Source organism: Schistocerca americana, chromosome 6 (assembly GCF_021461395.2).
Source record: "Schistocerca americana isolate TAMUIC-IGC-003095 chromosome 6, iqSchAmer2.1, whole genome shotgun sequence".
In the NCBI taxonomy this organism is placed as follows: Eukaryota; Metazoa; Arthropoda; class Insecta; order Orthoptera; family Acrididae; genus Schistocerca; species Schistocerca americana.
Window position 1 is genome coordinate 585,335,275 of NC_060124.1, and position 15,541 is coordinate 585,350,815.

General features: G+C 38.5%; 1 protein-coding gene across 2 annotated transcripts in view; it reads left to right on the forward strand.

Annotated features, from left to right (window-relative positions):
- The window catches only part of LOC124619411 (DNA polymerase lambda-like), a 178,196-nt gene that overhangs the window by 39,193 nt on the left and 123,462 nt on the right, over positions 1 to 15,541 (forward strand). For both annotated transcript variants that reach the window (XM_047145771.1, XM_047145770.1), the window contains exons 2-3: positions 15,023 to 15,199; positions 15,269 to 15,448. In XM_047145771.1, coding sequence (XP_047001727.1) covers positions 15,023 to 15,199; positions 15,269 to 15,448 — 357 coding nt within the window. The remainder of the gene's footprint in view (positions 1 to 15,022; positions 15,200 to 15,268; positions 15,449 to 15,541) is intronic.

The following is a 15,541-nucleotide window of genomic DNA, read 5'->3' on the forward strand; positions in this document are numbered from 1 at the left end:
GTTGTACTATTTGCCATCGCCATAAATCCAATTACGGATTGTCTCCTTCCCGATGTCTCAGGCTCCCTCTTTGTCGATCATTTTGCAATCTATTACACTTCTCAACGGACCAGCCTTCTTGAATGACATCTTCAAAGAAGTCTCAGTCGCCTCCACTCATGTAGCATCAAAACCGACTTCTGATTTTCAACCAATAAGACCGTCTGTAAATTTTTGGAGTCATACGAAGCTTTATCCACCTTCTCTAATTCTAGGTCCTGTTGACTTTCTGTTCGTGGATGTCGCAAAATTCTTGGGACTTACGTTTCACTGAAAACTGTTCTGGTTTTTCCGTATTTCATATCTTTTGGCTCGCTGTGTGCAGTACCTCAACACCCTCTGTGTTCTGAGTGGTACCTCCTGGGGATCGGACCGAGTGGTCCTCCCCTACCTATGTAACGCCTTAGGGTGATCAAAATTGGGTTATGGAAGCATAGTTTACTCCTGTGCAGAGCCCTGTATTCTTTAGCATCTAGATTCTGTCCAGCACCTTGGACTGCATTTAGCGTCTGGAGCTTTTTGCACTAACCGTGTGGAAAGTCTTTCTGCTGAGATTGCAGAACCTCCGCTGTCCATTCAGCAAGCTGTCCTGAGTCGTTATGCTAGTCATCTGTCGTCTATGCCTGCTTATCCAACCCACGCCTTTTTTTTTTTTTTTTTTTTTTTGACACCTCCTTGGATTCAGGGTATTCAGGCAGCCCTTCCTCTCTGCTACCACTGGAAGTCTGCTTCCGTCAACTGCTACATTCACTTTCCTTCCCATTTCTTAAAACTTGCTTGACAAATGGGGATAAGATGCCACCTTGGCTTCGCCCCTGGACCTGCCTCCTCCATTAGTTTTGTCAGCTTCCCAAGGATAGTACCCCCCATATAGTTTATCATCAGGATTTGCTGCTCTATGTGCACAAATGGAGGATCCCACATTTATTTACATTGATGGCTCCAAGACCATCTTTGGTGTCAGGAGTTCCTATAATATTGCTGACATGCCTGTAAGATTTCGACTTTCCGACCAGTGTTCGGTTTTTACTGCGGACCATTATGCTGTTCTCCAGGCTGTTCAATACACCCATCACCAACAGTGGATACAGTATATTATATGCTCGGATTCACTCAGCTCTCTTCTCAACCTCCAAGCTATCTATCCCATCCACCCTCTGGTCCATCGGATTCAGGACTGCCTCCACATGCTCCACTTGGGGAGCATCTCTGTGGCATTCCTCTGGATCCCACGGAATGCTGGTACACGCGGAAATGAGGCGGCCGATATAGCAGCAAAGGCTGCTGTCTCTCTTCCTTGGCCCCACTGTTCGCATGGCTCCCTTTGCCGATTTACAGGGCGTTTTATGTGGTCATGTTGCTCTTTTATGGCACACACATTGGTCTGCACTTCAGGATGATAAATTATGGGACATAAAACCTCTTCCCTGTGCTTGGACCTCTTCCTCTCGGCCTCTTCGTCGGGTGGAGGTAATTTTGACTAGACTCCAGGTTGGGCACTGTCTTTTTAGCCATCAACATCTTTTAAGTGGTGATCCTCCCCCGCTTTGTCCCCACTGCTCTCAATCATGAATGGTGAGATACCTTTTACTTCAGTGCCCCTATTTTAATCTGCTACACACCTGCTTACAGCTGTTGCCTCATATATCTTCCGTTTGAATAGCACTTTTCTAAGATTTTCTTCCATTTTTAGTTTCCCTCCTCCTTGAGTTTCGCTCTCATTGCTGCTGATTTGAATTCGTTTTTACACTTCACTAAGCCACAGAATGGGTGCTTATGACCATAGCTGTTTTGCACCCTAAAACCATAACCTAAAGAAACAAAAAATAAACCTTGCATAGTTTCTGCACTTCCTGTAAAGAAATTTCCTATTACCTTCATTGTTTGTGATAGTTCACGTCTATCCTTCCTATATAATTAGGTGGGCTCTATATTTTTGCCATCGTTTATTGTTAAATAAATTACTTTTACTGTTTAAAATTTGTATTATTACTCAAGAATCCAATCTTTCACCCAGGTTCTTCATGCTACAATTTTACAGTTTCTAATCATTTCTTATCTCTAGATTGCTAACAAACACATATAATTTTTGCCTTATATTACTTATTTCTAGAACTCAGGAATGTGCTTGTGCTTTAGCACTTCTTTAAAGATTATCCTGTAGTAACCAAATATGAGGATCAAACCTCAAAATGTGACAGTATCCCACTGATGAAGCTCAGAACAGCTAAATCGCATAAATTATTTATTACTTTTCTTTTTTGACTTATTTCAGGCATTTGCCATTTCATTTCCTTTCAACTTATTCTTTTTTCGATCTTTCCAGAAACCGGTACTCTTTCCACTGTTTACTCAAAATAGAATGTACCCCTCTACCTCCTTCACTCATCAACAGAAAATATGAATGGGGCCATCCCTCCAGCAAGTCCACCTGAATATGGTATAGGTTCCCATCAGCGAGGGATAACCTACCCAACACAACTGCATACCCTACAACAACAAGGTACATCATATCCTTCCATTACCTTAGTAATGAGTACTCAAGTACTGTTTCCCTTCAGAACTCACCACTGCCCAACATCTCTTCAGTGTTAACTTGACATCCATTGTTTGTGTGTGTGTGTGTGTGTGTGTGTGTGTGTGTGTGTGTGTGTGTGTGTGTGTGTGTTTTCATTAACCTTTGAGTTCTCAATACTGTGTCATTTATTTTCCTTTACATATCACCGTCAAGAAAATTTCTTCCTGAGTATTTTTATCTTGACTGATTTATATATTTATTCCAAACAAATAACAATTAAAATTATTTATAGTGATGCCATATTGATGTATATTAGCTAGTTATATTCTGGGCTGAAATAATTTCTCCATTTCTACATTATATAATTCCCTTTCTGTACGACTTTCTGGCTCTACTAAGAACAGTGCTTAAGGATGTGGTATACCATTTACCCGATGTGGTCCCATGTATTTAGGGAAAAAAAATTACTTGTCTTTCTTTTAATAGTAGAGCTTAAATAATGATCACATATTAAAACTGTACCACCAGAATCATTTGAAGGAAGTACAGAGAAAATATATGTATACATAGACTCGAACATTATAAGTATAGCAACAGAGATGCTGGACATAAGGGGAATGGTGGTCGGAGGAAGTAGAGGTGGCAGTTAAAGAAAACAGGAATGCATTCAACCAGTGGTTGAATGATAAATCAGAAGTAACAATAACAATCTACAAGGAAAAGAAGAAAGAAGTGATAAAAAAATACGGATAGCAAAGAATGAAGCATGGGAAAGGACATGTGCCAATGTCAATCACAAATTAGGTTTTTGGGAGAGTGAAAAAAGTGGGGTCAGTATTAAAACGACTTTGACAAGAGAAGGAAGCCAAAACTGATCAACTGATACCACCAAAAGAATGGGAAGAATATTTTCAGAAATTATTAAATGAGGGTGGAGAAGAGTATCTGGAGGAAGGAACAGTGGAAGAAAAGGAACAGGAAGGGGATGAGACCCAAGTTTAGAAAGCAAGGTGTGTGAAGTATTAAGAACAGGGAAGAATAATAAAACAATCTGGAGCTCTTAAAATATGGTGGTGAAAAAATTGTGAAACTAATAACATGGTTATTCAATAAAATGTTACATGGAGATTCAGTACATAAGGAAATAAAATGGGGCTATTTTAATACTATATTTACAAAAGACAATTGCCAAAGCTGCTCGAATTATTGAGGAATTTGTGTTATAAACACATTAATGAGAATTTTTGGGAAAATAATTAAAAATAAGGTGGAAATAAATTTTAAAACCCAGGAAGAACAATGTGGCTTCACAGCTGGTAGATCAGGTGTGGACAATATTTTCACATTGTATCAGATCTTACAAGGGAACCTCCCCATCGCACCCCCTCAGATTTAGTTATAAGTTGGCACAGTAGATAGGCCTTGAAAAACTGAACACAGATCAATCGAGAAAAAAAGGAAGAAGTTGTGTGGAACTGTGAAAAAAATTAGCAAAATATACAAACTGAGTAGTCCATGTGCAACATCAAGGAAAGTGTGAGCTCAGGACCGCCGTGGTCCCGTGGTTAGCGTGAGCAGCTGTAGAACGAGAGGTCCTTGGTTCAAGTCTTCCCTCGAGTGAAAAGTTTAATTTTTTATTTTCAGACAAATATTATCTGTCCGTCCGTCCGTCTGATCCGAGGTAACTGTGTCATAGTATGGGGACGCTACACCTAAACAAACATCGAAACACACGACGTCAGTCGACTACAGCGCACAGAAGAGAGAGTATTCCTGCTAATGAGGCTCCCTGGCTGGCAGTTGACTGTTCGCTACTTTGGACGAGAGTACATTAAATACGTGAGATGTATTCTGTGGGCAATATGAATCCAGCAAATATAGCTTGTGACTTCAATAACAAGGTCAATGAATATTTTCCGAACTGTAAGGAATTGGAAAGTTCCTTAAGGGATCGAACATTTGTATGATTATTTCCTGCATTTGTTGACAAACAGTACGTGTGGTGATGACGATACCTTGCTGATTGCTGCGGGCTGTATGTACCAGATGATGAGATTGTTGACGATCCGCATGAAGAACATGAAGAGGAAATACTGCGACTTCAATCTGATGGTATTTCTTTGGGTTACATGAAGGAAATGCTCCAATACAGGTTACTGTCCAAACCAATTAAAAGACACAAATATAGATTATGGAGTGAAGTAACAAATACATTTAAGACATTTAAAGGGATGGAGGAAAAAAGCACAATTAAATATTGCAAAGAAATCATGGAACAAGGTGGAACCTGAAGACAGAAGTTCAGTGAACAAGAAAATCATGTATACCGACAATTTATTAAAGCCAGAAATGAATTAAGTGCAGTGCATGATACAGACCTACAGACTTGGGGTTTGCATTACGCTAAACAAATCGGCCTAAACTTCAAGACTTCATCACATTGGCTTGTCACGTTCAAAAGAAAATACAAAATTATGAGCAGGAAGATTACGAAATATATAAGCAAGAACTACACGAATAAACTGGAAGAACTTTTAGAGTGTTCCAAGATGTTTGTTACAGAAACTAATGTCAGATTCCAACAGTATGAAGACGCATATATTATCAACACAGATCAGTCCGGTTTTTACTATGAAATGAAATCGACCCGCACGTTATTGTTAGTTGGAAAAGGTGGCACAGAATGTACTGTATACCAGCTGCATGCCACTTCACATAGTTATACCATACAATATGCTCTGAACAAAGCAGGATTTCTTTTACCTACATTTTATTTATGTTTGCAGGAAAAAAATGGTGTATTTGGACCGCAAGTTCAGTAACAGGTGAATGGGGTACTTGTGCAAATGCCGAATGTCATTGTGAATTGCAGTGCATCAGGAAAAATGGAGAAAAGACTAGTGAAAGACTTTAATGAACGTGTGATTGCTCCTTACGTGGACAAAGATTTTGCCTTACTCCTTGGCAGCTATACAGGACAGAAGGATCAGGCATTGTACAATTTTAGTGTGGGAGTAGACGTGATTACCATTTCTCCAGGTTGTACACCTCTAGTGCAACCGCTAGATGTGTTTGGTTTTCGGCAAGTGAAATACTTTGTGAAAAGATTCTATGATTTTGCAAAGCTGCACAGGTAAACAGAACAGTATTGTTTACGTGATCGTGTGTGAATTATCAAAGTTCAGGCACTCACACATAATCAACTTCGCTCTCCAAAATTCCAGGACATGTTCAGATTTGCTTGGACATATGCAGGATTTGACGGTGTACACACAGAAAAATTTGAAAACGTTAAAAACATATGTTTTGACAGAGCACAGTGAAAATTGTGCGACTGTGAAACTGTTGCATTCATTTGTTGCAGTTTATGTGACAAACTCTTATGTTTTCATCACTTTTTTGGGAGTGATTATCACATCCACGAGAAAACCTAAATCGGGCAAGGTAGAAAAATCTTTTTACCCATTCGCCAAGTGTACAAGTTAGGTGGGTTGACAACATATTCCTGTCATGTGACGCACATGCCGTCACCAGTGTCATATAGAATATATCAGAGTGTGTTTTCCTGTGGAGGAATCGGTTGACCTATGACCTTGCGATCAAATGTTTTCAGTTCCCATTGGAGAGGCACGTCCTTTCATCTACTGATCGCACAGTTTTGCGGTGCGGTCGCAAAACACAGAAACTAAACTTATTACAGTGGACAGAGACGTCGATGAACGAACGGACGGATCATAACTGTGCAAAAATAAAGAAAGTAAACTTTTCACTCAAGGGAAGACTTGAACCAAGGACCCCTCGTTCTGCAGATGCTCACGCTAACCACAGGACCATGGTGCTCCTGAGCTCACACTATCCTTGATGTTGCCTATGTTACGCATGGACTACTCAGTTTGTATATTTTGCTTATTTTTTTCATAGTTCCACACAACTTGTTCCTGTTTTCTCAATTGATCTGTGTTCAGTTTTTCAAGGTCTATCCACTGTGCCAACTTATAACTAAATCTAAGGGGGGGGGGGGGGGGGGGGGAGGTTCCCTTGTTAGAGAAACATGGAAAAAATCAAAAAACATAGGACTAATTTTCAAAGATTTAGAAAAAGCGTATGATACAGTCCCGAGAAAACTACTTTGGAGAGCATTTCAGATGGCAAACATAAAGGGCCCTTTAATTAAAACAATATGAGACATATGTGGAGCTAACATATGTCAAGTGAAAATTGGTAGTACATTTTCAGAGAAATCTAGAACAAGCAAGGGTCTGTTACAAGGTTGCCACATGTCACCAGCATTATTTAAAATCTATATGGATACCAGTCTTAAGACATGTTCTTGTAAATGCAAAGGGAAGGTGCTACAAATTATAGATGGAGTTTATTTACATCAACTACTATTTGCTGATGATCAAGTAGTTGTAGCATAAGACAGGCAGGATGCAAATTACATATGTAACCAATTAGCAATGGAATACAGAAACTGGGGACTGAAGATTAATTAGCAGAAAATAGAATATCTCACTAATGATCCAGATGACCTGTACATAGAGGGAAAGAAAATTACGAAGGTCAATACTTTCTGTTGTTTGGTATCATTTTAGAGATGGAGGAAAAATCAGGAGCAGAAATTAATAAATGAATTAGCAGTGGAAGAAAGGTCATTGGGATGCTCAACTCAATCCTATGGAGCAGAAATATAATAAACTGAACCAAAAAAACCATACATAAATCGATACTAGAGAGCATAGTTATATATGGAGTGGAGGCTTGGACTACTAATCTGAAACACACAAAAAAACTTCAAGAAGTAGAAATGGACTTCTGGAGAAGATCAACAAGAATTTCTAGCAAAGAGATAGTAAGAAACAATGAAATAATAAAGTGGATGGAAGTAAGAGAAAGAATACATGACTGATGGATAGAAGTTGGAATGATATGGGCATTTAAGAATGGAGGAAGCCAAAATTCTAAAAGTGATCCCAGAACTGGAGGGAAAGAACAGAAGAGGATGCCCTATGACCACCTGGCTCCAAAATGTATGACTAACAATGAGATGACTTGCTGCAGAGGAAGAAAACAAGTAAGAGCGAAACACCCAGAAGGACATCCTGAGGAGATAAATTAAGGTCGTATGTAACAGATGTAATAATTTCCAGGTATGTTGGAGGGAAGCCTTTGTCTAGAGGAAAATTTCAATAAATGAAAGAAAGTTATTCCCTCTCTCACTATTCATTGCATATAAACTTTCTGTAATCGATAATAACTCATTTACTGTTGTAAATAGTCTTCACGGGTGCGCCGCCAGATGACGTTGTGCAAATCCCACATATTTCCTCAGAGCAACTGTCCGACATCATCAGGTGGTTGAACCTCACTGGTGGCTAGGTACGACTGACAAGATCCACATGTCGACGCCACTGTATATATAGCACACGCGTGAAGATTGCGCAGGCGCAGGAACCACGCATGCGCAAAAATTTGCAGATAGATGGCACCAGACTCAAACGTCCTCTGCCGGGAAATGGAGAGTGGCCGTTCTGCGCGTGTGCTGATGCTGTGTTTACTAACATGCTGCCAAAGTTATGACGGGTCTATTATCGAAAGCTCTTTGCTTTCTCGTCGTGATTTAACAGCAAAGAGCTGATGATGTCGGACAGTTGCTCTGAAAACATATGTGGGATTTGCAAAACATCATCCGGCAGCACACCCGTGAAGACTATTTACAACATATCCGCCCGGAAAGCCTGAAGAGTCACATCATTTACTGTTGTCTATCCTCCAATAAAATCTCTTTACAAACATAATAGGATGGTTTTCTAACAAACACTTTCGCTAAATGTACTACTTCTAATGAATCATCTAAGTATTTTGATCAAGTAATGTGTCATTCTATGTGCTTCTTAAAGCTGCCCCATAAACAATCATAATATTTAGGCCCAAGCAATTCGAATGTTAATTTCTTCTTTATACCTTCAGACCAATACTGTCATTTAAAATTTTCTTGGAAGTTGTCCCAAGATGCAAATTCTTCTGAATGAGCATTTCCCCACTTGACAGCGTCACCCACAAAATAACTTAAAGCAAAGTCTGTCTTTTCCGAATCTTCCCACTTAGGTGGTAAAGATATTGAAAATACTCTTAAGAAGTAAGTAGTGTTTGAATTTTGGAAAATGTTTATATAGATTGCCATTCCCTAATTACAATTCTTCCAACAGTGTACTTGTGACACTAGCTTGTCCCATGCACTGACTTTCTTTAAATCCATGGCGTGTTTTAGCCAACTCATCCCACAACCATTTCAACTCATTGATCTCTTCCCTGGAATGTTTGACATGACTCAAATTTTCTGCCTACTCTTGAAGTTTTTTGATCTACCAATGACTGTACCATTTCCTCCAGTAATCATATGGTGTGAGCAGTGTCCCCATTTCCTCTCTCATCTAATAATTCACTACTGCCTTTTGCTTCTGTGGTTTGATCCTTCGCAATGTCACATTCCTTTTCTGTAAACTCACAGACATTATCTATGTTTTATGCAGTACTTAAATATGTTCATGTAAGTCCTTACTTACTAAGTCACAGTGCTGCACAATTTCTGCATGAATCTCCTCTTTCAAAGCAGTGACTTTACTACCTACCACATTTTCAGGATCTGACTGCAGAAGCTTGTGAGCTTCCTGAATATTGAGTTTAAGCTCCTCTCTTAATTCATTGTTATTTCTTTGTGAGTTGATTATATTGTCCTGCATTTCTGATAACTCATTATTGTTCTTACTATTACTGTCTCATACTAAAGAGAATTCATTACTAATCCTGTCATTCCTGTCTTTTATGTCCTTATTAATACTATCTACAACCACATAGATACTGTGCAAGCCACCATATGATGCGTGGCAGAGGGTACCCTGTACCACTACTAGTCATTTGTCATTTCCTTTCCTGTTCTGCTCCCAAATAGAGCGAGGGAAACTTGACTATCTATATGCCTCCCTATGAGTCCTAATTTCTCATATCTTATCTTTGTGATCCTTATGTGCAATGTATGTTGGCGGCAGTAGAATTGTTCAGCAGCCAGCTTCAAATGCTGATTCTCTAAATTTTGTCAATAGTGTTCCATCCAGGAATTCCCATTTGACTTCCTGTAGCATCTCCATAACACTTACATGTTACATGAACCTACTGGTAACAAATCTAGCAGTCCACCTCTGAATTGCTTCAGTGCTATCCTCTTGGGTCTTAAAAATCTCCTTCAATTTTGCAAATTAAGTTTTCATATCTGTTCCTTGTGGTTCCATGGCCATTTTCCTGGACACACAGGCGTATACTGCTAATTAGTAATTAGTCTTATTGCTTCCTGACCACATTACTAGCTAGTTGTTCTAGTCTCCTTTTACCACAACACAAAGAAATAGTGCTTTAAATTGTAATAATCACAACTCACCCACTGACAAAACAGCGTGTATTTTCTGACACACACACACACACACACACACACACACACACACACACACACACACAGTACTGTTGCAGTGGACTCAGTTATTGTATTCAACCACATTATGTATCATTGGCTTTTGTGAGATTTCTTCCTTTTCTCACAAAAACATCATTAGATATCTTCTTCTTTCATATTTTAAACATTTCTTCAGTGACACTGAATAACATGTTCCCCTGTATAAGCCTTGTTGTTCTGTAACAATTTACTGCTGTTGCCCCTGGCATAACATATTTCTTCAATATTTCTTGCTATTTTTCTCCAGATTTGGTCTTTATTAGCTTCTTTATGTCTCTTTTTTTTCCCTTGCCTTCATTCAGTCAAAGCCACAACGGTTGATGTCCAGATTATTCTTGGGGACGGGAGGGGGGGGGGGGGGGGAGCAGATAATAGTCAAGGGATATCCTTTCAAAATTACAAGTATAGAAGCTATCCACTGGACTCTTTGAACATTAATGGTACGTAGGACTACAAATTTTGACTGCAGCAGTTTAGTATTACACTTTGTTAAAAAAAAAAAAAGGATACTGTGATGAAGTGTTGAAAATGGGGTCATGTTTAACAGAATAAATCCAGGCAACCAGCTGTAAAAACTGTGGCAGGACTTCTTGATGAAGGATTTGATATATAGTATATATAATACTTCAAATGGGAGCAAATATGGATCCAGAAAAAACCACCAGTAATACAAAATCTCAACACCCGCAATAAACCAGTAGTCTTTGATTTGCCCCACTGTACATGGAAAACAGCAAATAGAATCCGTGTGAACCATGGAGTATGCAGAGACTATCGTTTCAAATGGCGAAGAGTGCCCAATCCATTTTGTAGTTGTTGCAAGACACCCCATACCGAATAACATGTTGTGCAGGAGTCTACTTTAACATTGTATCTGGGTAATGCAAAAGACTACTTGATACTGAACTTGTATGCTGTTGGCTGTATTGGGATACTAAATTCAGCATTATAAACTACATATGATTTATCTGATTTTCATTATTACCGTTGTTTTATATGTGTGTAATTATACCATGTGTTGTGACATATGGTAAATAACTAAACAGTAGGGCAGTGGAATGCTGATGGTGTGTCACAGCACAGAAGTGGAATGGTGACAGTATCTTTAGTGGTGAGATAGTAAGTATTTGGAATTGAAGCGAGAGTGAAGGGGATGAGGCTTTAAAAAAGGATAGTTGGATGAAAATTGGTTGTAAATGCACTCTTGTAATCCAGGTTAGGAATGGCACCAGTGAGTGGTAAGCAATGTGTTGTTTGCAGTTGGGAGAGCCAGCCATAACAAAACTCTTCCATCTGCTGGGTAAGATATATGAGACAGATGAAATACCCTCAGAGTTCAAGAAGTATATAATAATTCAATTCCAAAGAAAGCAGGTGCTGACAGGTGTGAAAATTACCAACTTATCAGTTTAACAAGTCATGATTGCAAATTACTAACACAAATTCTTTACAGAAGAATGGAAAAACTGGTAGAAGCTGACCTTGGGGAAGATCATTTTGGATTACAGAGAAATATAGGAACACATGAGGCAATATTGACCCTACAACTTCTCATAGAAGATAGATTAATGAAAGGCACACCTACTTTTATAGCAAGAAAGTTTTTGATAATGTTGACTGGAATAGTCTCTTTCAACTTCTAAAGGTGGCAGGAGTAAACTATATAAACCAGATGGAATTTCTAAGAGTCAAGGGGCACGAAAGGGAAGCAGTGGTTGAAAAGATAGTGAGACAGGGTTGTAGCCTATCCCTGATGTTATTCAGTCTGTATATTGAGCAAGAAATAAAGGAAGCAAAAGAAAAATTGTGATGAGGATTTAAAGTCCAGGAAGAAGAATAAAAACTTTGAGGTTTGCTGATAACACTGTAATTCTGTCTGAGACAGCGAAGGACTGGGAAGAGCAGCTGAACAGAATGAACATTGTCTTGAAAGGAGGATATACGATAAACATCAACAAAAGCAATATGAGAAAAATGAAATGTAATCGAATTAAATCAGATGATGCCGAGGGAAGTAGATTAGGAAATGAGACACTTAAAATAGTAGTTGAGTTTTGCTATTTGAAAATAGTAGATAAGTTTTGCTATTTGGGAAGCAAAATAACTGATGATAATCGCAGTAGAAAGGATATAAAATGTAGACTGGTAATGGCAAGAAAAACATTTCTGAAAAAAAGAAATTGGTTAACATAAAGTATAGATTTAAGTGTTACGAAGTCTTTTCTCAAAGTATTTGTGTGGAGTGTAGCCATGTGTGGAATGAAACATGGACGATAAACATTTTAGACAAGAAGAAAATAGAAGTTTTTGAAATGTGGTGGTACTGGAATGTTGAAGATTAGATGGATAGATCACATAACTAATAAGAAGGTTCTGAATAGAATTGGGGAGAAAAGAAATTTGTGACACAATCTGACTAGAAGAAGTGATCAGTCAGTAGGACACATTCTGAGATATTAAGAGATCAACAATTTAGTACTGGACAGAAGTGTGGGGTGTAAAAATTGTAGTGGGAGATGAATACAGTAAGCAGGTTCAGAAGTATGTAGGCCACAGTAGTTACTCAGAGGTGAAGAGGCTAGCAGAGGATAAAGTAGCAGGAAGAGCTGCATCATACCAGCCTTTGGACTGAAGACTACTACCGCAACAACAACAATAGCCCACTGTTTGTAGAGCAGTGTTATGTGACTGCAGAAGGAATTAAGCTTCTGCAGAGTTTCTCCAACAGTTTTGGAATTTGCTGAAGACTGATTTTATATTTGAAGAGTTTCTGCAGTTGTCACGCTCTCTATGCCAGATGTAGAAGTATGAATCCAGAATTTCACTATAGATGGTGCTAGCTGTCAGTGTAGGGCCGGTGAGGCCACATCTGCAGTGCCATCTGTTTCCTGTAATGGCTGTCAACGAACATCAACACGCAGTAACCCAAGTTCCACATATTGGTGTCTGTTTCAAACATGGAAACATGTAGAGTTTTTTGCGTGCAAACTATGATTTGCAGCCAGCATTGGTTTTCTGTTATCATATGATGAAAACTGCTGCAGAATCGCATCGAATGTTTGTTGAAGCTTTCGGCAAACATGCTCTTGGGAAATTACTGTGTTTACAGTGGTTCAAAATTCAAAAGTGGTGATTTTGACATGAGAAATGATGAGCATAGAAAACTAATGAAAAATTTTGAAGACAATGAATTGCATGCTTTATTGGACGAAGATGATACTCAGACTCAACAGGAACTCACAGAACAATTGAATGTGATGCAGAAAGCCATTTCTCTTTGATTTAAAGCTATGGAAAAGGTGCAAAAAGTGGGAAAATGTGTTCTTCATTAACTGAATGGAAGTCAGCAAGGAAATGGAAAGACCACTTAAGAAATGCTGTTTGTCAGATACAAAAGAAAGTCTTTTTTCCATCGAATAGTGACAAGTGATGAAAAAGGATGTATTTTGAGAATTGTAAGCATCGTAAATCATGGTTGAATACAGACAAACCATCGACATCCACTGAGAGACCAAATTGCTGTGGAAAGAAGGCAATGCTCTGTGTTTGGTGGGATCAGAAGGGTGGCATCTATTATGAGCTGCTGAAACCTGGGAAAATGTTAAAACTGATCGCCACCAACAGCAAGTGATCGATTTAAATCAAGCATCACATGAAAAATGACTGGAATATGGAAAAGGCAGCACAGTCAATAGTGCTCCATGATAACGCCCATCAAACACAGCGAAACGAGTCAGGGAAACAGTTGAGAGGCAGTCAGTTGGGAAATACTAGGGCATGTGGCTTATTCTCCAGACTTGACTCTGTCTGATTATCACACTCTTGCTGAACAATGCTTCAATTCATATGCAAATGGCTTGCTGAGTAGTTCGTTTCAAAAGAAGAACTGTTTTTGTGGCATGGCATTCATAGCCTGTTGGAGAGGTGGGAGAAATTTATAAATAGCAATGGAGATTATTTTGAATAAAATATTGTTTATCAGTTTCAAACAACAGGCATGTAATTATTGCAACCAAATTCTAGTTTCACTCTTCTTCACCTGGTAGTGCTTTGGAAAGGCATTTTACACAATTTTGTATCTAAGTAGTGTATCAACTCCAAATGTCTGCTATCTGTTAAATCCATTATGTATAATAGTTGCAAGCTATGTGGCTATGCAGTATGGCAGAATAATATTTCACTAAATTGAATTGAATGAAAGATGAGTTGCATTATGCCTTTGACAAGCTAGTGTTAGTCATATAATCATCAGCAATCCAGTTACAGTAACCAGGGCTTAATATTAATTTTGATTATATGTAATAGAAAAATAACACCAACCATTCTGCAGGCTGGTGTATGCCTCTTATCTGTGGTAATAGAACAAGTTCTTCTATGGCAGTCTTTGAAGGGGCATCTGTATTTGGAGCTACTGTCTTTTCTTCTTCCAGTATGCACAGTTTCTAGTTCTTCGTTCATTCCTTTCGTATTGACATGTAAACACTTATCTTTCCAGATCAATTACCGTAGTCCAGCTTACAGGACATCATGAAAGGTAGTACTGTACTAGAACCATTCCTAATAAAACAGAATATTAGTAGCAGTGTGGAGTGTCGTGCTCTTAGGCTATATATAATGAAAATCATATTGCATAGGTTACAAGTAAGATATCTCAACAGTACTTGTAACTATGAGTTATCCATTATACGTGCGTGTCACAACAGTGACAAGTAGGTTTACACATGTTTATTTCATGGTAAGAGAGCCACAGCTAAATGTACGTTTACAGAATCAGTGTTCCCACATATCATTTTGATATTTTCCTGAGCCAATTATTTTTGAAACATTGCCTGAAATAAGACTTTCCCTTTGTTAACTCTTCATTAAGACCTTATCTTGCCATTACAACTGGACTATTGTGGTTTTTTAAAGTGCATTTGGAATAAAATTTTCCTAATGTGTATTTTATGACTTTTCAGAAATTTGCTGCTTTACAAACACGTGATAAAGAGGTGTTGTATAATGGGAATATTATTGCTGAGTTAGAGAAATTGTCGAGCACATTCAGAAGCTGTGGAGACCAATGGAGAGCACATGGATATGATAAAGCAATTGCCTCTATTAAGTCACATGGAAAAAACATTAACACCTATGAGGTAATTACACTTACAGCTGATGCTGCTAGATGCTGTTGAGGACCTCATATAACACGTTTAATTTTACAGGAAGCTATATCCTTGCCAGGAATTGGAAAGAAAATGGCAGAAAAAATTATGGAGATCATCGAAACTGGAAAGCTTCAGAAAGTTGATGAAGTTTGCAATAGCGAAAAATCAAAAATTATCAGTTTATTTACACAAATATGGGGTGTTGGACCAGCAATAGCACAGAGTTGGTATGCACAGGTACTGCTGCTGTTCATAGTTGTGTTATTAGAAAATCCCAGTAACTAGATCTGTAAGTATGAATATAAAAAATAATGGAAATGTGTAGGAAGC